The sequence below is a fragment of the Dromaius novaehollandiae genome, chromosome 1, assembly GCF_036370855.1.
Source record: "Dromaius novaehollandiae isolate bDroNov1 chromosome 1, bDroNov1.hap1, whole genome shotgun sequence".
NCBI classification, from domain to species: Eukaryota; Metazoa; Chordata; class Aves; order Casuariiformes; family Dromaiidae; genus Dromaius; species Dromaius novaehollandiae.
The window spans coordinates 102,252,870-102,278,419 of NC_088098.1; the positions used below are offsets into that span (position 1 = coordinate 102,252,870).

Genomic DNA, 25,550 nt, shown 5'->3' on the forward strand with positions numbered 1-25,550 from the left:
TCAATCAAGTATCTTTTCTTTGGGCTTCTAAGCAATGCATCAGCTCATGCTGAAAATATATTTGATAGAAGGCAGAGACCGAAGGTGTTTGTTTCTGAAAGTTTGCAAAGTAAAAGCAGAAAATCACAGGTGTGAAAATTACGTGCTTCTTATCAAGTTTGATGTTACATTGTCTGTTAGATGGACTCAGCACATAAAAACTCTACAGAAAATTGTTCCAACTCATTAATATTTCTATCAAACTACATAGAAAAATTTCATGTCTCAAGTTTATTTTTTGTGTCATTCTCCAGGTGGGTTGCCTATCAACAGAAATATTTCTGTGGAGAACAATATGTATTGGAGAAAGGAAAATACAAGTGTTTCTTTGACTGGGGAGGGTCCAATAAAATCATCATGTCAATTCGCCCTGTTAAGTTGGTGAGTTACTGGAATTTGTTAAGGGGAAAACTTCAAAGAAATAAGACCTTTGGAGTTCTGAGAATACAATAATGTTATAATATAGGCTGTGCTGTTTCATCAGATTGCCTAGTCACTTGGAGACAAGTTGAAGATCCTTGTGGATTGACACACAATGAATCTGTTCAGTATGGAGACCAAATCTACTTTTTTTGAAATGCGAACTCTGCATCTTTCTATCTGTTAATGAGAAAATTGCCAGGGAAACTTCATGAGGAGAACTTCCTTTTGGCAGACTGCATTTATGAAAAGAGATACCCCGGTCTGGAAAGATTAGTTTACCATAAAATACAGTAACATCCTAATGCCTAACTGATAATGGATTTAAAAATGCTTGAATATGTATCTATCCTATGTTATTCCTGTACAGCAAGGCTCTGGGATTTTTTGTCTTTTACTAAAATATTTTTAATGCATAGTGAATGTAAAGCAGGAAATATTTTAAATCCATTATTAAATAGAAGATAGTGCAAATTGCCCAAGTCGATTAGCTCCAGAAACTGTTAAAACCCTAATGCAAAACAGAGGAAATCCCTAGTAATAAGTATATAATAAATGATACTGCTGCACTGAAAATAGAAAAGGAACAAAACATTTAACCTTATTTTGAAGTGTCCTTGTCAGAAGAGGTGCCCCAATCTCCTGTCCTCGTGAATTGTCTCCTCTTTTAAGAAATAGACTTAAAAATAAACGCAGAGAAATTTACATCAACTAATCTATGTTACATGAGCTAATTAACATTTATCCAACTTTCATGTATGCAGAAGGACTGAATAACCAGGGAGGTAGCCATGAACCTATAGGCAGCTGATGGGAGAGGCTGAGAGAAAAGAAATGTGCCAAGAGCATAGGAAATGTGTGTCTTTCTGCTCTTGAATTCTTAGTTAACAAGTTTCAGGAACTTGATGTGTCTTCTAGGGAGCTAATTGTAATTAATTTTATTTATTTGTATTTATGTATGTATTATTGCAGGAACCACTTGGAACGAATGAGCCTCCTCATTTGGTATGTTCACATTATATAACTGTCTCTTGTACTAAACAACGTTTAATAATCAAACACAAGTAATGTTGAATTTCCTGCTTTGTTACTTTGGATGAATATCTCAATATTACCATCTCTGTACAGCAGAACATTGCTTGAGGAAGCTGGTAGATGTGTAAAGGCTAAGTTTACCACTGTTTTATTCTTTGTTTTAGTCCAGATCACACCCTTTAGTGTTCTGTCCTCAAAAATGCAAGCAGTTCAGTAGGTTTTGAGTGACTTTGGATCTTTATTTATTTCCCGACGCTCGCCTTTCTGTTTCTGGAAACTTGCTATCATGTGCCTTTATCTCTCTGTGTGACATGTATTCTTTCCATTCTTTTGTGTTACATCTGATTTGTCACTGTCTTGTTCATTTACAAGGTGAAGGTTAACAAAGTATAAACTGCAGAGAACTCAACTGCACTCTTCAAACCTGCAGGAAAGGCTGGTTTTTTAATCTTGTATCTTGGTGGTGCTGCTTTTAATAGTCTCCCAAGAATGCATGGCCCCTAGAAGTAGGTCCCAACTTGCTCCACGCTTCCCTTTCCCTGACACTAATCTCTAACCTTAGCTGAACATACTCTGGTTATAACAAATCTGTAATACATCTCTTCTATGATGCATTCTAACAATTTCCCTGAAAGTTGTCTCACTAGGAGACAATTTATAAAGAGAAAGAAGTTGCTATAATTTGCTTTTAGTTTTAAAAAATGAGTTAGTTTAGGACTGTGCGCTTTTGGTCCATATCTAATAAGCTTATGCTCCATTAACATGCCTTTCTGGTATCTGAATCAAAAACCTGCTCTAAACGTTTGTGCTCATCGCCAAGCATGGTCCGTGTCTCCAGCAATACTCTGTTCCAGCAGAGCTCTTCTCAGCTCCTGTATTTGTAGTTTGTTTTCTTCCTTTTCCCTGTTGTGGTTATATTGCTCTCTCTGTGTCGTGCCCTTGGTTAAGCAAATTTAGAAAACTTTGAGTAAACATGACATTTCTCAAAAGAAGGAGTCTTTAGAGCTCAATGAGCATGGGAAGTATATACATTGTGTAACTCGGCGCAGGTTGACCACACCCCTTCTTTTTCTCTAAGTATATTTTAGTTCTAACATTTTATGATTAACCCAGGACTACAGGAAATGTTTCCTGTCTGAAGACATAATTGGTGTATTATTTTAGTCTTAAACACTGATTTCCTGCCAAACCTATTCATACGGTAGTCTGTGGCCAAATCCAAAGCCTTTTAAGTACTTTTACAATAAGGCCTTGGTAAATGATACCAGATAAAATAACTGACTCAGATGAAACTGGAGGGATCCTAATAGTCCTGGATATTTTTTTTTCCTCTATCTTTGACTCCAACTTTTTCAGGATGTTGCAAAAACTATTCTTTGAGTGCTTTAAGCCAGTTTTGCATATCTTTAAGATACAGGCAGTTATGCCTGTTCATTTTAAAACCTTTGAAGTTTCAACTAATTGTGCTTTGTGGTCTTACTGATTTCCAGTGGTATGTGAAGAAATCCATCTCTTTATATCTGTGTGTGTATGTACATATATTTATATATTTACATATATGCGCACACATGTACACGCTTACCTATAAATATTGCCGTATACCAGATGATGTTTTGCCTGTCGTGTTCTCTGATAGCAAACTTATGTCAGGAAAATACTTTTAAAAATTGGCCTTATCATAATATTGGTTTTCATAGGATTCTCTTCTAAAGCTCAGGAAGGAAGAACATCATGTTGATGCAGTTCTTGTTAGGAGGTGAAATATTTTATTGTAAGTTTTTGTGTGGAAACATGTAATCACTTAGGATAAGTAAACTACAATGTTTCCTATTTTTCCTATATTTCCTGTAATTTTCCTATTAAAAGTTAAATAAAGCACTTTCCATATATGTGGCAGTCTCTTAGTCTGGAACTTCAAAATGTGGTGCGTATGGGCTGGCAAATCCTTAAACTTTCTGTTCTTTCATCCTTATGCAAACCGTATCCCAGGTATTTTTGAATGATTCACCCACCTGAATTAAGAGAACCATGCTCACTATCTAGATGAGTGTCTTTTTCCACTTGCTGTTATTTCCGCTTTTCAGCTTAAAAAACTCAACTCTGAAAACTTCCAGTAACAACCTTGACCTCTCACTTCTGCCAGACTGACTTATAAATTAAGTGTATATAATGCAAGACTGTCTGAAGTCATCAACTCTAAAAAGCTTTTAATTTTATTTATTAGAAAAAAAAAAAAACTGTGTTGCCCAGTGAAAACAAAGCCTCTTTCATTAGCAGTTGACTTGTACAGATAGTTTAGGAAGCAGAGATGACTGCTGTGATAACTTGTGTTTGTATTTTCAACATGCTGTCCATTGACTTTTGAGGAAGTGAAATGTCATTTAGTAATGTCAACCCTGATAAAGTACAGATAGCTGCAATTTGAGGCTAATTGCAGATATGCAATGTTTTCACTGAGGCATCAGTATTTTATCCCAGCTTTTATCAAATAACCATCATTCACAATTTGATATATTTTCTAAAAAATGAGTGATGGAGCCTTTTTAAGTGTTGCAAAGCATCTGGCTTATGAAGAAAAGGCAGTATATATATTCCTTTATAAAGGGATTTGATACAAGTGTGTAAAAGTAGCACATAATTAAAGCTCAAATAGATGCTTTGTAACATAGCAGTGCAATTACATTTACAGAAAAATCAGTTGTGCTCTATCCATCATATTGTAGCTGATTTGTGTTTTCTAGTTCACAGTTATATCACGCAAGGCCAGATTAAGTCTGTCTTGTTCTTTCTAACAGGAAATGTACTCATTTCTTTTCAAAGCGTAGACTGAGCTTTTCCATAAAATCATTTGCTAAAATTTGTGTTTGGCCTTCTCAGTCTGTATTGGCAAAAGCATTTGATTTCTTTTCCTTGGCAGGAAGCTAGGCCAATTTGGGGCATGAAGGGGGAAGTAGCTCTTGCAACAGCCATGGTGTTTTTCTTCCAATACAGAACATGAGGTGTTTTCTTGATGTAGTTAAATTTTTCATTCTCTTTCAGCCCATTTCTCAGGCTTTAAAGTGAAATTCACCTCAGTGGCAGCCCCAAGGGTACAGAATTCTCAGTTATTTCACCAGAGATCCTGGGCTATATCATACTATATATGTACACACACACACACACACACACACACACACACACACACACACACACACACACCACTTTCAAATGTCTTGACTTCCAGGGTGAGTTGAACACATTATTGATGGGACACAGTTCAAGGTGGCTTTGAGTTCTTACTAAGACATGTAAAAATAGCTTAGTTAAACTTCAGAAGTTCATAGTGCATCTGCCAGTCTGTGCCTAGTTCCCCCAGAAATTCTGCTAGTTTCAAATGAGAAACTCTCTGCAATCATTGTGGTCACAGGAGATTTCACGGTACTTCGTCAACAGTACCCCCACATCTTTTGCCCAAAACTTCCTCCTCTTTTTTGGAGCAGTGGATTGCTGAGCTCTGCTGAGGGTTAGCTGCAGTTCAGGGGTAGCTTCCAGGGGAGACAACATCCCTCGGTCCTTGTGTCGCTCCTGACATAGTTGAACTTAGGCTTGCTACCCCTGCATCTTTGGAGAGCATCCAGAATCCAGCCCAGAGACTATGCAACACAAGACCTTCCTAAAAGGAAAGCAGTGGTAGAAATGTAAAAGATTCCGTTGTTGAGAATTCGTTCTACCTACGGCGTCTTTGTGAATTTCTCTAAGACTACGGCTATCTCTGTTTACATTAATGATAATGAGTTTGCTTCCCTTCTAGTCATTGGTTTTGTTTTGTTTTGTTCTTGTAGCTCAAAGCTTTCAGTAATACACATTTCCAAGGAGCATGTATAGATTTCACAGCAGAAGTTTCTGATTTTACATCATTCATACCATGTTCTTTTAAGGTTCTTCGGGGATGGTAAGTTTGTTGTTTTACATGCCACCATTTTCAGGGTTATTTGTTTCTACAAAATTTCAGATAGTCAAATGTGCATAACATGCTCTCATCGTATTCCATGGTGTCTTAGACCCTTGTCTTGCAGTGTATCTCAGTAGCTGTTGTCTTGTTGTTGGTTCGGATATTATGCATTTTGCTTTTCCTGTGGGAATTTTACACAGTTACTGTGATTTTTAGCTTCAGTTAGAATTTACTTCAAATTTTAAGGACTCAGTAAAAGTATCTGCATTCCATTACTGCTATTTGACACTGGAACTGAGATTTCTATACCACATGATTTGATTTTTCTGCTTTGGATGCTTTGTCACACAGCCTTTTGATTCACCTTATTTTTAACCTTAACAAAAAACAATCAACATTTTGATTCCTTGTTCTCTTAGAAAATATTAAATCTTGAAAAAGCTTGCTGTTAATAAGCAGCTAGAACAGTTAATCTTTTTTTGTTACATTATTCTTACAGTTGGCTCCTGTATTACCAAGGGGAAATTACTGACAATCATTGTGTGCTGGAAGAAGGCCTCTACCCTGACCTCACTTCCTGTGGCTGCCCCACCGCTACAATCAAATCCCTCAAGCCTATTGAATATGTAAGCACTTGCCTGAAAAAAATAACTTTTGGAACTCTTTTCCTAGACAGATGTCCGAAGCAAAGGATTGCGTTAAGCGAACTCCCTCTTGGGAAAAGAAGTGAAGTTTGTTTTCTTGGCTTATGGGATTTGAGGTTTGGAACAGGGCAGGCTGCCTGCACACATGCACGCGTTCACTTGTAGGCACGCACTCTGTGTGCAGGTCTGTGTGCTTGTGCACTCTGCTTTGTGTAAGCTGGATTGATTGGTGCTTTTCTGACTGGTCTTTATAAGACAGCTCAGCAAGCTTCGTACGCAGTGGGATGTTGCTTTTTGTCATGCTCTCTTAGCGTGTGGGGCTTCTTTTATTCGACCTTCTACAGCCAAGGTTTGGTCTTAAAGCAAAGCACACACTGAAGAGACATAAAAATTGATACTACAAGGTAGCATATATAATACTGCTTAATTTACTAACTATTTTGCAGAAATATAAAAAAGGTTTGCACCTCCTAATGAATCTCAAATTATGGGTCAATAAATAACAATATCTAATATACTACGTATGCGGTCTGCAAGCTGTGTATGACGCATCAGATAGTTTGGTCCAAGTTTGTTTCTGGCCATCCTCTTTCTTGGTGACTTCTGAGATGTAGGACAAGCCCTTATTACGCATGCACACTATCTTCATGTGACTTTCAGGTCACGTTGAATATAATACCCAAGCACATATCTGTGCCTACAATCAAGTGACCTGTTGTAGCAGAAAGGTGAGATAAGAGGTCATTTATGACCAGGAAATTGGATATGAGTGCAGTGTGCTATCCAGCACAAGATAGGTTTAGCTTTTTTGGATCTTGCTGTAGTTTTTCCATGTGCATGATGTATGTATCTAGAGTCTTATTGTCATGTCCGTTCTTTTGTCCCATATCTCAGTGTGCTCCTGTGCAAGGGACATGAAATATAAGCTGGCCATAATAAAACAGAAGCAAACAGCTGCTGTGCCCACTCTTCTGGAGCACTGGCTAACTTCTCCAAAACTCTTCTTCCTTCCCTGGTCACAGAAATTCTACTCAGTCCATGTGATGTTTGCCCTTCGTTGTAAGTCTTACAAAACCAGGCTTTAAAAATTACTCGGTTCACAATTTCTTTCAAGTATTAAAGTCCTTCTTCTATTTGTGAACAGGTTTTGAAAAGCACCAAAAGGCACTCGCATGACGGGAAGGATGTATGCCTCGAGGCTGGGAGCTGGTCCCTGTGCTAGATAAACGGATGTAGTTGCCCTGATGTCAGTGGAGCTATACCTTATCACCTACTGAGAGCCTGGCTTTCAGATTAAAAATCTGCCTTTCACCTTAGGTCGCTGGATTCTGCTCTGCTAAATCAGAACGAAGTTTTGACACGAAACGATAGGTCTCATCCACATCCCCCAGTCTCTAATCTCAGAGGGAAGTAACCGGGCAGCTCCGCAGAGCAGCATACTGTTGATCACTGAGGGCCAAGCCCTGGGAGAGGTGTGTTTGGCAGGCTGTGCGGGAAGCTTACACACATCTTCTTGCACTTTACCAGTGGCAGATCCTCTCTCGCAAATAGGAGCCCTTGTATTTCACGAAGTGCAGGCATTAAAGTTAAATGGATTAAAATGCTATTGAACCACACCTGTTTTACAAATAGAAATGGACTCACTGGCCCCTAACACATTGTGTGTGTGTTAACTGCTCAGGATAGCTTTCGGAGGCATTGTTCAGTACAGACGTGATGTTAAGCACACAGCAGTATGTTTGGTCAGTGGTCAGAAACAGCCGTAGTTAATTCTGTGCATTGTCGACAATGCACTGTTCTTGGAACAGAGCCCTTTTTCTTACAAGATATTTCTGTTAGCTCATTCAAGAGAGCAGCAAGCATATTCCCAAATGAAATTGTTGTGTAGCTTTATTGAAATCTGTTGTGCCATTGGGAACCCCTTCCGTTGTTCAGCTTTAAATACCAGACCAATTTCAGACCTGAGGTGTGTATCTCAGTAACTCCTGCGTATGAGGGAGAATGGTTGATCCTGACATCAAGCCCTGAACTTGCGTGTTCACCTGCTCTCCTGTAAGTGAGATGTATCTGCTGCAAGAGCAGCTGTTGGAAGGACTCTCAGACTGGGGAACAGGCACTGCTTCAGTGTATGTTTCTACATCTCAGGTGTTGCCTAGAAGTAGAGGTCAGGGTGTGGAGTGCATGGCACTTGCAGAGGAAAAAATGATGTCTTTAGCAATGCGAAGGACTCTAACCATTACCTAGAGAGGTAATGGTAACTCATTACCAACCTTTAAAACCAGTTTAAATCCATTGACTGGTGTAGATGTGGTCCTGACATAATTTTTGGAAGTAGATCATTTCAGCCAGTCCTTTGCAACAGGAGAGCAAATCTGCTGGATGGAATGGGGACACACAAGGTCCGGGGGTCCCCTTTCTAATTTGCAAAGTTGGAATGAATTGAGAATTAACTACCTGTTACATTTCCACTGTACAGCTAAGTAAAATTCAAGCTTTGGGCTGTCATCTGCAGTATGTATGTAAGGATATAGGTTCTTTGTGTGGGGCTAACTCCAAAGCAGCTGCGAAAAATAACAGTCAGCACAGGTCAGTGACACCTGCAGGGTGTCCAGCATGGTCTGGCACAACATTGCTTTCTATACCTGACCCCAAACTGAAATGTCCTTTCTATTTCCATCTGTTTTGGTAGCTAGAAGAACCATCTTCCATGTAGCAATAACTTGAATGTAATTTTTTGAATTTTCACTTAAGTGCAACAGTTTGAGGGGCCTTTTGGAATGTTGTTGGCTGCCACTAGATTTCTAGGCTCTGCATTTCAAAAGGAGAACTTAAGGAATAAAATTACATTATTTGTAGGGTTCTCCTATAGCATGGCCATGTTTTGATGATCCTTTGGAACAAAATTGTAAGGTGGTGGTAGGATTTTTGGGACAGAATAAGGTAACAGTATTGCCTTAATCTCTATGAACTCTGTGAACAGCTAAGAACAACTGCAGCTCCTTGACTTGATTTTTTTTTTTTAAATAGATGGACCAATTGAAGGTAAGGAGAGGATTTGAGTGAATAGTTTATTCTCAGGAAAATGCGATTTTGATGCAACCAAAATGTTTTGCTGATTTAAATCTCATTTAGCAAACAGTTTTGGTGGAAGAAAATAAGATTTTTTTTAGAAAAGTAAACTTTGAGATTTTATTTTGAAAATGACAAAAAATATAGTTTAAGAGCTTAATCATGTAATAAGATGAAAAATGTCACTCTAAATCACTGAGTTAGGACAGTTAGAAAAAAAAATTTCAGAGCAACTCAGAATGACTTTGGATAGGAAAACAATCTGAACTAGGGATAGTCTGGTTACTGTCATAGTGTTTTAGGTTGGCTGACTTTTGTTCTAACATTTAGCTCTCAGAGGGCTGTTCTTCACAAGCTGAAAAGGAAAGTTTTCTTCATTTAAGTATGATGTGCTACCCTGGCTTCTCCCTCCCCCCACGTTTCCCACAAAATTCAAATTAATATGGTTCCACTTTGGTTATTTCCCCATTTATGTCCTGCCAAGGTAGAGGAATTAAGCACATATTTGGAAACAAAGTCCATACCAACGTCCACCACACTCTGAGGACTGAAACAACACTGCCCTGGGATTAAGAGAGCACTTTCCCTGCTCTCTTTATGAACCCAGATTAATTTTTGCTTTGCTACTTCCTGAAAAAACACCAGAGGAAACTTTTTTTCTCTTTTCTTTGGGCTTGGATGGATTGAGCTGTGCTAATGTCTATGTTAATGTAAAACATGTTTTTGAAATGCCTTAAATTGAATGGACAGATTGAAATTTGTCTGCCTGTATCTGCCCCTCTTCCTACTGTCGTCAGAGAGGAAGGCAAGAAATGGTTACAGGAACCTCTCTCCCCTCTTAGCTTAGTCCCTGAGGCACATAAAACTCAAATGTTTATCAGGTCCTACCTGTATTTTTTCCCTGCTCTTCCGTTTCCCTCAAATTCAGAGTGGACTATGGTGTCCTGGGAATTTTTAGGAAAAGCCAAGGGTTAATGAGAGGTTAGCCAGGAGGTACTAAGCATATCTGTAGCTTGAAAACAAGAAAAAAATATCCTTTGTTTTCAATATTCTGGGAAGAAAAACAGTATTGCAATACCCGCGTACAAAGCTGCATTGTAAATTGAATAGCAATACATTATGCAGCTTCTGCTGTTGTGGATAGGATTGCTTCTGAAAGTCCAGGAGGTCTTTTTAATGTCCTGTTTTGTAAGTGGGGAAAGAATGCTGGAAGGTGAATCTCACAGTAACATATTCCTTTAAGTGAACAGGCAGCAACGCACTTTGAAAGACCAACTTATGTTAAAAGAGTACGTGTCTGTGTAGTAGCGGTAGGAACATTCAAACGCGTGTAGCTTGTCTGTCGTCATCTCCTTTCATCTGAAAATCCCAAAGCACTCGAGAAGTGCTTGCTGATGAAATTTCCTGGGATTAATGTTAATATTCATTGTGCAGGCAGGTAGAATCATCGCACGGGCTAAGGGATCAGCCTGCGCTTGCCGCAAAAACGCAGGTTTCCCTGCCCTGGAGTCAGCAAGGATTCGCCTTGGGCCATGCCAGCGAGTGGTGAGAAGGGGAGTGTGCGCTGCTGCGAAAACACAGCCGGGCCCTTCCCAGGGCCACGGTCGCTTGTCGCGGCGCCTGGTCAGTGTTTGTCACTGGAAGAGTATTTGCCATGCATCTTTTGGGATGGAGACCCTTTAAAGATGTTCTTACAAAGCAGAGAGTTCAGCTTTAGCTCTGCCTTTTGTCAGTCATGTTATTTTGTAAAACTCCACCTACTATTTAGCGTTAGTTATATGGATAAGAATATGCAGGATTGTTGCAGTGAACAATTAATTTTCCTTGTAAAATGTTAACTTCAGAGTTAAAGTTAAACCAGTCTCATAACTTCTAGATGAGATCCGGGTTGTAGGTTGTGCAACATCCCCCCCCGCCCTTTTTTGAGGCATTCCTTAACTCTTCCTCTGCTCAGTCTTGACAATTCCTGTATTTCTGTGTAGCTTATCTTTTCTAAGTTAAATACAAGTGTTAACTAATCTTCCCAGCATTCCCATGAGGTAAATAATAAAATCAGATACAAAAATTAATTGACGTTTCCCAGGACCAGGCAATGAGTCATTTGGTGTAGCTGGGACTGGACCTTGGGTGTTGCTGTCTCCCAGCCTAGGCTTCGTTCCCCTCAGCCAGGCATCCTTCCCACGCTGAAGGGAGTAGCCAGGCAAGTGCAACTTCAGTGAGGACGGCTGTAAATAATAAGTTACAAAAGCCAAGATTGAAGAGTAAGGATTTTTGCAGGGATATTGTAGTACAGCTGTTGAAGCTCGAGTTAAGGTGTGGTGAATGCTGTCTGCATAGCAGCAGGGCAGCACGGACAGGAGGTGGGAAGCGCCCCAACCCTTGTCAGGAGCAGGTTGCAGTCATGCTTTCATCTGGTCCCATATAAGTTGCTTAGATTTCTTGCTTTGGTTTCATTAGGCTCTCTGATCAAAGTCTGGAAAACCTTAGATTACAAAAAAAGGTGTGAGGAAAAGTGTGTTTTGGGGTGAGCCCTTCTCCAACTGGGAAGATTAGAAATAATTTTTCATTATGAATTTTATGACAGTTATCTATATATTATCAACAGTTGCAGAGTAAAATTATACTTGTTTTTATTAAAACCGTGTGTGTGAGTTCACGTGGTTTTCGATTGTAGCATCGCTTGGTTAGCTTTTGCATGTCTCTGCATTGTATTTCTTTTCAGTGGCTCAAGCATCTAAGCATTGAAAGGACGCTTATCTTGCGTTAATCTTTGTTTAATATGAAATTCTTCTGGCTTGCTTGCACTTTTTTTCTGAACTGACAAAGTATAAAACTGTTCTGAATTGTGAAAGATGCCTAGTGCATAGCTTCTCTGTGTTAAATGAAGGTGGAAGTTGCTGAGAGGTATGTTTGAGCTGAGGTGAACTGTGCAAGAGATTTTACCATTTGATTTCCATGACTTAACTTCCAGCCCCTGAATAACACTGTGGAGAGGGGAAAAATGCTTTGTCATTATCGTTGCATCATGCAGTGTATTAACCATAGACTGCCACACCTGTTAAGTAAAGAATATCATTGTATTTAACAGTTCACAAGGGTGTTCATATCTTGAAATGCTATGTAAATATAGCCTTTCTTAATCGCTGGCCTCTTTAATATGTTAAATCTCTTCAAGTTGCTCCATAAACATTGGCATTAAATAAAAAAGAAAAAGAAACACCAAGACCTTTAAAAACTGTATTGGTTTTGGTTTAAGCAAGGCAGTTCCTTAATGCACAAAGATAAGACTAAATGAGTTGAGTGCTTTGTCATTCTTGTAGTTGGCAGGCTTTTCACAAAGGCTGGCATTTGAGAGATTTTCCTTGAAATAACTATGAAAGGGGAAGCTAAGGCAATCCTGACCTAGACACAGAGGATGGCGCTTCAGCCTGAAAATGGGTGAAAATGCACCTCAGCATTCTGCAAGAAAGGGTGGCAAGTAAGATGTGTCTGTAGTAAGTATAGTGGCTTAGCCTTAGCCTATTTACTGTTGGTAGTTTCCATGGAGCTATGAAAACAAAATTGGAGAAAAAAAGACAGGCCAAGTCGCTGCTGCCAGCTGTTGGTGTAAAATGGTATAAAGTGAGTAATCGGCTCATTCCTCTATATATGGTTATGGAAATACGAGAGCTTCAGTGCTTGAGACAGCAACACGTTTTCTTTTGCTGTGCTTCACTTCTGTGCCAAGATCAGCAGAGCACTTCTGAGGTGGTATCGGTCCTTGTGCCTGCAGCAGATGCCGAGTGGTGCCTGCTGCATGCCGGCGGGCCACGACTCCAAACTGCCTTGCTGGGCTCTCTCAGTCCCTTCAAGTTCAAACAGCCTTACCCACAGCAGAGCTAGACTCCATTTCGTTGGCTCCGCTGATGTGCTGTCCTGACTCCTGGTTTGTAAATGGATATACCAGGTCAGATGACTTGTCCGTGTAGTACGTCATCCCTGTCTCTAATGGATTTTACTGGATATTGCAATGGCAAGATAAATTTTAGTCTTTGATAACAGTGTCTGTCTACATAGATGCCAAAGGGTGTTTCTTGTGCTTACTAAGCCAGTTGTGAAAGTTTTCCCTTTTGGACATGTTCTGGTCTCCACTCTGGTGAAGGCCAGTACCAGGCGAGCAGGCTTCTTGCGGACCGGAGTGTGATGAGACTGCCGTGCCGGGCGCAGCAACCTGAGAAGTAGCTGCCTGCACTAGGTCCGCTGGTCTAGATTTCAGAGTAACCCTTTAAACATGCACCATAAATTTGACCCATGTCACCCAGCAGGAGGCACGTGGGAAGACCAGATGTTCGAAAATGAGGACATTATGGGTTTTAATCTATTTCTGTTTTGTAAGACTGTTTTTTTAGGAGTCTAATGGGCTTTTTAAAGTCTCTCTAAGTGGATAATCCCAGGTTCTTCTTTAAAATGTCTCAGCGAACTCCCTGTTTATGGAGTGCAGCACAACTGACACTGTCCCTGCCCCAGTTAGCAGAGGAAAGCAATTTCTCTGAGGCAGGATTTGAACAGCCAGCAACATACCAAGTGCACTGAGTCAGTGCCAGTAAATTCGTAAGTCCTGAATCACAACTGAGCTCTTCAGAGGCGCTTCACTACGATACATGTGCCCCTTCAAACATGAAATTTATGTTTTCTTAATTACTCAGTGCTTATGTCAACTTTAATTCAAGTTTTTGTTTCGCTCATGCTTTTTTCACCTGAGGCCATATCTTTGCTGTAAAAGCAAGCACGGGGCTAGCTGTGTCAGGATAACATCTCCGGAGCAAGATGCAGAGGTGACTTCCCCTGAAAGGCTGCTAATTGAAGCAGTTAGTCAGACCTATTACCTCTTCCTTTACCGGATGTATCAAGATACAGAATACCAGTGCTTATGATTTTGGTTATGATATTTCCCTTAGGAGTTTTGCATTAAAAATTCCGAAAAACTGTATAAGTTTTCTTTGTACTAAGGCACAGCCTTTTTGTATTTAAATGTATTCCCCTGTGCTTTTTGGTCCATCTTACAGCTGTATTACACTTCCATGTAAATTGATCTCACTTGGTTTCACAGAAAATGGCTCAGCTGTATAGGAAGATGTTAAGTAAAAAATGTTGCAATTCCACATTACATTGAAGTGGTTACTAATTGTGCTAATTTTTCAGGATTGTCAGAAGAAAAATATGAATGTTTGTTACAGGCATTCAGAATTTTATAGTTGTGTGCTCAGAGTTTTTCAACCTTTCCCAGTTTGCAAATCCCCAAGATTTTTCCACCAGACAACTGAACAGCTTATTTAAGTCTACAGACTCATAGTTCGCCTCATTACTTTAGAAGCAATCTGCAGATCATGCTGAAAACTACTGCCGTAACCTGTTCTGCAAGTAAATAAATAGACCATATTTTTTAAAAGTGAGCAAGGCCCTAGTGATACAGTCAAGAGCATAGAGAGACTTTCCAAACGCAAACAGGCACCTCTCTGCACCTCTAAGCAACTCAATGCCTGGCTTGTGCCAGCGGACACTATACTCTGGTGACAAAGCCACTGATAAATCCAGTATGTTTCAGCTATGTGTGCTTTGTTGGTATACAAATGTATTTTTTTCTTGATGTTATATTTGTTGAAGGAGTGTGATTTAATCCAAAAGCATGAAGCAGCAAAACTGAAATGGGCAAATGCGAGTATCGTACCAAACAACTGCAGTTAGACTGTTCTGAGTAAAAAAAACAAATAAACAAAAAAAAAAACTTGCTTTTTTTTCTCCCTCCCTGCCAGGTTTTTGCTGAGCCCTCCATCAGTCTGTTCACTGTGGAAAGCTGCAAGGGCAGAGAGCTGCACTTCAGCAAACCTGTCAGTTCTGTTCTGAATGAGGACCTTCATTTTAACACGCAGTCCGTATGGGTGAGAAGTGGATTGTAAGTACGGAAGGAGTATTCCTGTCAGATTTGCATTATAGGGGCAAATAGTGAGCAAGTGTCTTCTCTCAGTTACTGCTTTTTTCCATAGGGTGTGCTTTACATTGTAACTTTTATTTTGAGACGATATGAAATCCTAAAATGTTGGTGGAAATTAATACTAGACCCATTTTTGTACCAGGATCTGAGATGAACACCGGCATACTGTGGGCAGAGAGTATATTTTCTCCATGTAAGGATCATCCTTTTATCGCTATACACTAATGAACATCAGGGCCTGTTGTTCTAGCCAGGAACCAAAAGTAAACCAGTTTCAACTGCTGACTCACACGGACGGGTAGATTAAACTTGGACTACTTTTATTAACTGACTGTAAAATATCAGCTATAAACTGCAGTGATTTAACAGGAACCACTTCAGTGGTTCAGTGAAGCTTCACGTGCTGTTTGGCTGCCACAGAGGCAGCAACTTCTGAGAGCAGCTCAGGGCAGATCAGGCAGCCGGTGCAGGAATTTGCATCTGTTATTAGTTTAATCCCTCCGTGACCGTGGATAAACACCCAGGCTCTTCTGTGAAAACCGTCTTACGTCTGCGGAAGTGACCTCGTAACCTCTTCCCATCTCCCCCTTTCCCCTTTTGGAGAAAGTCCCGCGTACTCTGTCTTGGCCAAGTCTTCAAGCGTCCGCTTAGACAAAGAACTTGCAGCGCCTCATCCTGCAGCCCAGACTCACTGGAAACTGCTGCTCTTGAGCAGTGGCACACGTTTCCTGTTTATTTTTAACCTTTTCCCACCTTTCTCCCCACATTCATGTACATGAGGCTTTAATTTTCTTGAGAGCTCTTCAGGGTTGACACAAAACCATGCAAAGTTTGAAGTAGTTGGGCAAGGAATGAGTGTAGACAATTTACTCCTTGCGTATATCCCCATTTTTTTATGATGAATTTTTCAAATGTACCTACTCAGTTACCACCTCAAAGCTGAAACCGCTCTAAGGGTATCTGGGATAACACTGCTGAGTGCTCCTCTGATTAGCTGAAGTTAGTACAAAGCCTAAGCTTAACACAGGTAATGCTCCAGAACTCTGTGGGCTGTTTTCTTTCAGTAATTTCACCCAAGCATTTTCTTGAAAGGCAGGTTAAGAATTTTTTTAAGAGCAGTCTGTGGCTAGTAACTTAGCTGTCGGCCTGTGGTGACTGTAACCTCCTCCACGCAGCTTTGCCTATTTGCCCTTTGTGAATATTTGTAGAGACGATCATCTGCTGCTGCTGTCTTTGAGGTACCCCCCTTGACAGTGGCAAGCAGCTGTGGTTTGAGGCCGACAGCAGCACACACACGTTTCCCACATGATCTGTGCAAGTTTGGAGGCAAGAAAGCTGTCTTTGAGAGCAACACCTGATGTTTCTTGTGGGAATGTATAAATCTTCATACCTCTGCAGAGGTGCTAGAGTCCAAAGTGCAGTCAGTCAGGGTGTCTCTTTGTGAGCTCTCTGCCCTCTGCTCAGGTGCGCAGCAGCAGCAGTTCATCCCTGTGCCCATCCGTGCCTGCAACAGCCATGGGGGTGAATCCCTGGGCCCACGTGGGTGGCTGTAACGGGAGGGGGCCTTTGGGGCCACACACGGGAGAGCGAGCACGACAGTGCAGCCCTCCGCCATTTCCCTGGTATCCCGGCCCAGCCAACGGCATCTCTGCCATTGGGAAGAGCCAGGGTGGAGCAAGAGGTTGCTTAGCTGGGCTTTCTTGGAGCTCTGTGATGTTCTCCAGGAAAGAGACCTCCCTGTCCTGCCTTCCCCTACTCTGAAAGGGGGGAACCTAAAGATTGAGGGGGTGAGTGACAGGCTGCTATGGGAAGTCTGTGGTGCATCCTAGAAAGGTTGATTTGCCTTACCTGTGATCCAGTGCAGGCAGGCAGATTTAGAGGTCTCTTGGCTCCTTGCCTTAAAGCCGTTTGTCAGCTTGAGACATGACGAAGTAAGATTTCTGTACCTACATGCAGTGGCATCATGCTGCCGTATGTAGGTACAAGTTACGGCCTACCTGAGCCAGCTGACTACTTCCACAAGGAACGGCACAAGGCTGGACTGTGGCTTGGCAAAGGTGGCCTGTGGGCCGAGGTGCTCCAAGACCCCGGAAAGCTGGCACAGTGACAGCTCCTGGGTCTGCCTGAACCAAGCTATAGTTCCGTCTGTCCTCCCGAACACGGGCAGCTCACACCAGCTTCAGATGATTATTATTGCTGTAGCAGCCCTTCGGCTCTGTCCTGGCTGTTTCCTATGAAGTTCTGCTTTGGCAACCGAAACCACGTTTCAAACACGACTGACCTCACAGAAGGCATTGCAAAAAAAAAGTCAGAAAAATGTTAGCATTATAAGGAACACATTATAATGGTTGTCAGGCTGATCAGAACGTCTGTTATCTAAGAGGTATGGGACTTAATTTGAAGAAACAGTGTTATGACCTCATTAAAAGGCAGTTCATTGTTTGCACTTTTTAGCCTCTGTGGAGCCCTGAGCAAGGATGTCTGACTTTCTCCAAATCTCACACAATCGGGAAGGTAAATTACAGGTCCTATGAGCACTGTTTGTGGATGTTTTCCCATCGACTTAAACAAATAGTGCAGCCATCCCTCCTGTTCTTGGCAGCTGACCTGTAAAACAGGTAATCTGGGGAAAACAATATTTGCTTTGTGTTCAGATGAGGTAATGAGTCAAACAGTTAGGATTCACAGTCTGCACAACAATGTTCTATTGATATAAACAAAACCTATCTGTGATCCTGAGGCCGCCTTTGTAAGCAGCAACACAGCAGCTATGGAGCAGATGCCTAATAACAAAGGATCTGCATGTACTGGTGTTTAACTCCGTATTAATGGTTTCAGCCATGTTTATGGTCCAGATGTGCTCACTACAGGCAATTCTGTTACAGCGATTTATAGTTTTTGGAGTTTACATTTTCAGACAAGGGGAATAGCTTTTTACAGCTTTATTTAGCTGTGACAAAAAAATACATTGGATAAGATGCCTTTTTGTCCTCTGATATTTAAAATGTACAACTGTGAAAAGCCTGCAAGTGTTGCTCTCTGACATGTGGCTTCCTACTTTTCCTGACGTGTGCCCAGTGAAATCTGCATTATTCCCATCTGGGTTCATGCAGACAGAGGTTTTCATCTTTGTGGGAAAGTTTGGGAGAAACTAAAAAGTTTGCAAGGTACACAAACAGAAAACAGGTCTTATTTTAGAAGGAAACAGTTAATTCACTAAAATGAATGGCATTTGGGGCATTGTAATACAGATTTAATACATCACTACCGTGGAGAGTTTGGGGGCTGTCAAGAGTATGGTACTACAAGCCTGTGGTTTAGTTTTGCTATAGCTAAACGTAGTCTTCCATGTTGTGTTTTCCATCTCCAGGTGGATTGCGTATGAAGGATGTAATTTTTTAGGAAAGCAGATTCTGCTGCAGCCCAGTGAGATTTCACACTGGAATGAGTACAGTGGCTGGAAAGTAATTGGTTCCCTTCGTCCTATAAAGCAGGTACCGTAAGAAAATGTATGAGCACAATTTTTTTTATTGAGAGGTTACTGCACCGGTATCAGCTCTACTACTAAGTATAAGGAAGCAGCATTGTTCTCCTTAAATCAGGCCAAATGGTGACAGCCAGAGGGACCTACTGAAAGGTTACTAAAACAGAGAACTCCTCCACTGGCAGTTACTGAGATCTGTATTGGACTCCTAAATGGAAGTAATTCCTCGTTACCTGGAGAGATACTTTGTTTTTCTGAGTAGTTCAATAGCATGTTCTGTAGATACTCTTTTTTACATTTTTGCCATAAAACAATAATAATGAGAAAAACCAATTCCATATTGATTTGTTTTGTAATGAGCATAAATGGAAGCAAGAACAAGTTTTACTGTGCTGCAGCCTGGATTTCCAAAAGAAGCAAAGCTGATGCAGTCCCATCAGGTTTTCCCTCTCTGTCTCACCACAACTAACACCAATTTCCACCTAATTCAGAGATTTCAGTATCAAAAACACCAAATGCTTAAGAGTTTTGTGAAAGGTGGCCACCAGAGTGAGGCAAGACTGAACCAGGATGCATCAGGTAGTCAGCAACACACACGAGCGCCAAAGTAACTGCCGCACATGTTGCTGCATGCCCAGGAGGGAGGACAGGGGAGTGTGTTTAGGGAATATGAGCAGTAACGCCACAGGAAAAGAGTTTTCATGAGCACTGCTGCTCACAGAACAACTTGTCTTCACTTAGTGAGGACTGCTGCTTTATTTTTAAACACTAGATTCATCTGAGGAAATGTTGCAGTGAACCAAAATGTCAGCAGTAGTTAGACTAACATGCTTTCCCACCTGCACCCCAGAAAAGTAAAGGAATTTTTTAAATGATTGGTTAATCCAAAAAGGTGATTGCTCCCTGGAATACTTTGGAAATTGGTAGCAAGCAAGGGATCCCATTTTGGCTCTGGTTTTGCAAATAATAATTAAAATTATTTGTGCTGATCTTAAAAACAGAACTCTCTTCAACCAGCAATCTGAAGAGCTTTTCTATTTGGTAGTTTCCTTTCTTACAGTGTGAGTAGTATGTGAAATAGTACTTCAGATACTTTGCTTGGATTTTTGGCATTTGGGGTTTGTGTGTTGCTCTTTTTGGTTTTGTTTTTTTTAAAACCTCCACTGAAGGAAGGCTTCCTTGAGTTTGCGCAGTCACCTAGCTGTGCTCGTCACTGTTGTGGGTATATACGTTCCTCTCTTTGAAACTGGAATAATATTGCAAACATGCACCACTGACTTTTTTTAAAATGATTTATAATTGGGGGGGAAGAGGAATACATTATCAATCTGCCAATTTAATAAGTAGTGAAGAAAGAGTGAAACAGTTCAAACTAATGCACGATGAGAAACAACAATTTGCTGAGTGACTGTACTCAATTAACTACACACACTGCTTTCTGGATGTGTGGTGGGAGAGAGGCTTTATTGACTTAGGGTTTGTTTTTATATGAAAAAAGGAGGTTCAGAGCTCCTGGAAGACAAATTATGTTGGAGCTGGGGGGGAGGGAGGGAGGAGAACTGCCCTTTACAGCTCAGTGTCCTTTAGTAGCTCTGAAATTGGTCATAATTGAGTAACAGAGCAAAAGCTGAAACCCCAGGGTTTTTTGAGTGATCTGGGTAAGCAGGGATGCCAAGTCAGTGCCTATTTTTTGTATATGTTGAAAAGCAAAAGCTTAACTTCCCTGACATACATTCCAGTTAACAGGGCTGAAGTTGCTGGACATGTGACTCAAAGTTTTGTGTCCTGAGAATAAAAAGCTTGTAGAGTAGAGCCCCCTTACTGGCCTTGGAGTGAGTGGAACGTACTGAACATATTGGCAGTGGCACATCACAGGATATATGTTCTATTTACATTCTGTATACATAAATACACTAAAAAAACCTCTCTGCCATTGCTTGCAGCCATCTGGCTGCATGTGAAAAGTACTTGCTGCTGCTTTATATGCAGTCATCCCTGCCAAAACCATTGTTTAACATCCTTGTCTGTAACTTTCCAAAGCACAAGCTTTGGAAAACTGACATAAGATGGAGGGGAGGAATTCTCCTACCGACTTTCATAAGCTGTGTGCTGTTAACGGTCTTCCCTCACACTATTTCAGCCAGCCGTGTACCTCAGAGTTAAGAACCGAGCTCAAGGTAAATATTTGACAGTTGCTGGAAGCCTAGCAGATATAAGAGCAACATCAGTGTGCACGTCTCCGTACAATGGCAAGAATACCCAGATCTGGCACTACTGTCATGGACTCTTCAAATCCAAGGTAAGTTTCCACATGCTGAAAGTGTGTTACCTGCTCTCCTTTCACCTTCACTTTTTGCCTTTTACCGCAGGCTAGCCTTAACACCAGGTAGCTTCTGGCCTCTCCCATGCATTTTGAACCAAAACCTCTTATAACCTAGATTCTCTTATCATTTAGAGACAGAATTGATGTGTCTGCTTTGGCAAGCCTGACACCTTTTTCACAGCTGTCTAATGAGACTGATGTTCCTGAAAGTAGGCACCTGTTTTGTCTTTGTAGAGATAACAAACTTTCTTAAGACTTTATAGAGTTTGGAATTTCTCTATAAAGTAATATGCTAAGAAAGGCTGTATGTGATTTTGCATAATGCTGCCCTATTACATTCTGTTACTAACATAAAAAGTGATCACTTAATATAAGAAATAACTAAAGCAACAAACACCACCTTCTGTGATTGACCAACTAATCCCTCACTGAATAATCTGCTCTAGTTTGCTCGCCAGGCTTATTACCAGCCACAGCACGATTACTTTAGTGTGCTTGGTGCCTGAAACAGAAACTAGTCAGACACAAAACAGGCTTTGTGGCCCTGATGTCATAGTTTCCGTCCTGTTTCTTAGGCTAATGATGCCTGTCTGGATGTCATCGGTGGTCGAGATGTGCCTGGGGCCAAAGTCGCGCTCTGGGCAGAACACAGGAAGGACAGGCAAAAGTGGAGACTCAATGAGGATGGAACCATCAGTTCATACCTCAGCAACCAACTGGTGCTTGATATTAAAGGTATTTAAAAAAAAAAACCTCATATGTTCTACATGCATTTTTGATTGCTGTTAATTGCAGTGTTCCAGCTCTTTTGTACTTAAGATCAAATACTGACTCCTGTCTTTCCTGTTCATGTTCAGTTGATTGACAATGGTACAAGCGGGTACAGGGGAGAACCTTACTTTTTATAACTGTTCCCAGAGGTTTATTTTGATAACTGATTTTACTTCAGGGAGTTCAGTAATGCTGATGAGAAGAAACAGCTGATACAGAAGACAAAATGGTGAAGGAAAAACCAAGGAATAGGTGTGGCTCAAAAAAGAGACCTGCTCACTCTGTCCTGTTTTCAGGCTAGTTAAAATTCTGTGTGCTCAAGTCCTAGTCCTGCTTGCCTGTCTTGGGAGAGCTACCTCAGTGAAGAATGCCTGCTCCTAGAACACAGTTTGTTTCAAGCCCCACGAGTAGGTATTTATCCCTAGGGGAAGGCAGTGGAACAGTGACTCTGTAAATGGTTGATTATGAGATTGGGGGCTCCATGGTGGTGTCTTAGAAGCAAGGTCTAAGTCAATTAATGATAGCTTAATTGCCTCTTCAGGGCTTATAGACCAGGGTAATGGCATATCCCAGAGTTGGAGACATCAGCATTTACACAGAATGTCCTACTAGCCATTACCCATATGGTCTTTGCATTTAATGGCTTGGTACTAAATATTTATGAATTAGTAATGGTGATTTAACTCCTTAGTTCCTGAGGCCAGAAATGCTCTGTTAGTTTAACATTATGGGGATGAGAATTCACTATCAGTAAGTTTCAGTTGCAAAGTGAAATCCCAACTGGTAATATTGATGGCAAGTCTTAAAATATCAGAAAGCTGCTGCCTAGTTTACTGCAAAATCTGATGCTGAAGGCTGGAGTGGGGAGATTCAACTTGATGATACATCTGTAGGAGCTCTCATTTCTTCTTGTGGATTTTTTTCTTTAGGGTGCAACAGTAAAAATGCACTGTCCTTTCTATGCTACATGTAGCCAAAGGAGAGAAAATTTATTTTAAGGATTTCACAAGCTTGCAGGTGAAACATATCTTGTGTGCTATACCAAATAATCCCATGAATCTGTGTATTCCTCCTGTAGCAATATGTGCCTTAAAAGTCCACAAGCATAGCAGGAGGTCAGGACCTGCCAAAAGCAAAAATCTCTTTAGTAGTGCTGCTTCTCTGCACAAAAGTGCATTTGAGGACTCCACTTTGTGGTATCCTCTGCTACCTAACTAATGGAGGAATCTTGTATCTCCTTGGCTGTAGGTCATAGTCATCAGGGGCTAAGCTGACAAGTGACAGTTTGAAGGAGACAAATGTACAGAAGGTGTAAGAGCAGACACTGGCACCTCCCTCATGGAATTTCTGGTTTTTAGCTGATTTTCCTACTGAGTCACATTTTAAGATTATTTATAGACTTTTCTGAACACTTCTTTGTGGACATTTTTGCCTTCACAAGTTTGTTTTGTTTTAAGGAGGAAACTATTATGACAAGAATCACATCATTATGAATCAGCCCATAGAGGATGAACATTCACAAAAATGGGACATTGAAATACTGTGAGTAAAAACCGACCACGCAGATTTGGGAAGATGACCTTATGTGGATTATTAACATTTGGAGAAAAAGAACTACTGAAGTCACATACCACTGGAACCTTAAACAGCAAATCCTCTCTGCTCTCCTTCATGCCAAGCACTGATTCCTAAAACAACTGAATTTTGCACAAATCTGGAGGAGGTGAAGTTGATCTAATGTCTTCCGCAAGGACTGCACTCTGATCTGATTCTTTAGAGGCCACTCCTATGAAATTCATTATTACTGCTCATCTGAAGTATTAAAGTAAATGTGTAAGACTGGAGAGAAGCTTTGCAGGACATGAACTGCAAGATAATATGGAAAAGACACTTTAGAAATGATGCCTTTACCTTCCTCTCAAAAGCTGATGGAAACTTGCTGAAGAATGAATGCACTAATGAGCTTGAATGAGGTTGAGTTGAACTGTTTTACATCCCAAGTAAAACTGTTTAGCCTCCAAGAGATCCTGAATCTCAAATCATCTCTCTTGCTGAAGTACAGTTTATTTTGTTCATAAAGACAACTTTGAACTGGAATTCCCAGCTCAGTGAGCGAAACAGAACAGTATAAAAACCATAACTTTTACCTCTCTACCATTACTAGTAAAATCACCTTCATTTGTTTTAACAGTACCAAATATCTGGATTCAGGAATTTATTTTGCTGACCCATGGATTGTTTCCAACCCATGAAATTGTGAGCAAGTTGTCTCTAAAGATGAGCTTTAACATACAGCCATGTGTGCACACAGCAAAAGAGAATAAACTATCCTGGATCAGGCTAGATTTCTATAAGGGCTAGCTGAATTTAGAGCAGTAATGATTTACTCCAGCTGTATTTTGTTTGATGTATATAAATTAATTTAATGCAATCCTTCACAAAATAATTCACCATAGTATGTATTTTCAAAGGTGCTAACATGCATTCAAACACTTGCTTACTATCAGAGGAACCATGTACTGCATGCTAACTTCACTCTCATCAGCAACATGTACAGCTTAACCTTTGGATGAGGAATTAGACTAATGAAGACAAGCCCTTGGTATGTTGGCAATTTCCTTAATTTCAATACTGTGCAACCATCCTACTAGCTAACTGCTGAGAGAGAGCAAAATACCTTACTGGACTTTAAATGTTGCAGGCTTAAAAGGTCTGTTCCTCTCTCAATACTGACAAATACAGAAGGAACTGGAGCCATTTGTAGGGCTGTGAACACCTGAAGTCCCTGGAAGGGAAGTCCCTTAAATCATTGGTATCTTCATTTAATTTCAATGTCACTGATTTAGTATACTTGATTGACTATGTAATATTGTCTTTCCTTATTTGTATATTCAGGGTATGTACTGCTATAATTATTTAAAGAGTTTAGATTCCCTAAAGATAAAGATACTGTTTTAGATTCCAAAAGCTGTAACTATTCCACTTGTGCATTCAAGCAAGTTCATCCTTAAAACAAACAAACAAAACACAACCTTGTTTGCCACAAAAGTAAAACATATGAATGTCTATTTTTGTATGAAATGGAGTTCCATATAGTACTATTAAAAAAAAAAACCCTACCTACTTGCACTTACTATTTTGCATTCTAAAATTATAGATGGTGTTTAAGTAACATATATTCAAATGTATATATTTTTTCTAACTAAAGCACTCATTTAGCTCTTTCTATGTAAGTCAGTATACCAGTGTTCTACATATGATTTTTTTTGCTTTCCATATGCAATTTTAAAAGCATGTGTAAAAGCTCCAGCTGCTTAAACCAAGATTGACTAAAATCATAATTTGGTGTGTCAGTGTTACATAATGAAGTAAATTAGGCTTTTTTTTTGTACTAAGAGATCTTGAATGTAAAAGGCTAAACATGTATATTTTAATTGTATAAAACTTTTTAGGAAGAACCTTTTGCTTGTTCTGTTTTTTTTTTTTTTTTTTTTTTTAACTATCTAACTAACTACAATACTGCTGTTTTAGGCAGATGTCAAGCACGTTCCTGAACAAAATTATTTTCTTTCAAACAGACAAAAAAAAGGGATGGGTGTAGCAAATGACTATCCTGTTATGTTAGCTTTTGAATATTAAACTCAGATATTCAAGTATTAAAATAACTGCACTACTCCCAACGGAATCTACTCAAATGAGCGCTGAAGATGCAGGCTCCCATTAAAGGTTTCAATTACTTTCACATTAAAATGAAGATGGGGTGGAGTAGAGGTTAAATACTATTGACCGTTTATTTTAATTGTTTCCCTTCTAACCAGAAGTGGCAGCACCTAGGAGGATTTTCCCTAGGTAAAGTCTTATCG

General features: G+C 40.3%; 1 protein-coding gene across 7 annotated transcripts in view; it reads left to right on the forward strand.

Moving 5' to 3' along the window:
- The window catches only part of CRYBG3 (crystallin beta-gamma domain containing 3), a 96,987-nt gene extending 71,842 nt beyond the window's left edge, over positions 1–25,145 (forward strand). For 3 of the 7 annotated variants that reach the window (XM_026100146.2, XM_064522442.1, XM_064522443.1), the window contains exons 14-22: positions 294–420; positions 1,432–1,464; positions 5,316–5,425; positions 5,925–6,051; positions 14,931–15,070; positions 18,480–18,603; positions 20,734–20,892; positions 21,492–21,651; positions 23,145–25,145. In XM_026100146.2, coding sequence (XP_025955931.2) covers positions 294–420; positions 1,432–1,464; positions 5,316–5,425; positions 5,925–6,051; positions 14,931–15,070; positions 18,480–18,603; positions 20,734–20,892; positions 21,492–21,651; positions 23,145–23,233 — 1,069 coding nt within the window. In that variant the 3' untranslated portion in view covers positions 23,234–25,145. The other 4 variants (XM_064522441.1, XR_003259173.2, XR_010392120.1 and 1 more) reach the window with 4 other exon arrangements.
- The last annotated feature ends 405 nt before the right edge of the window (positions 25,146–25,550 follow it).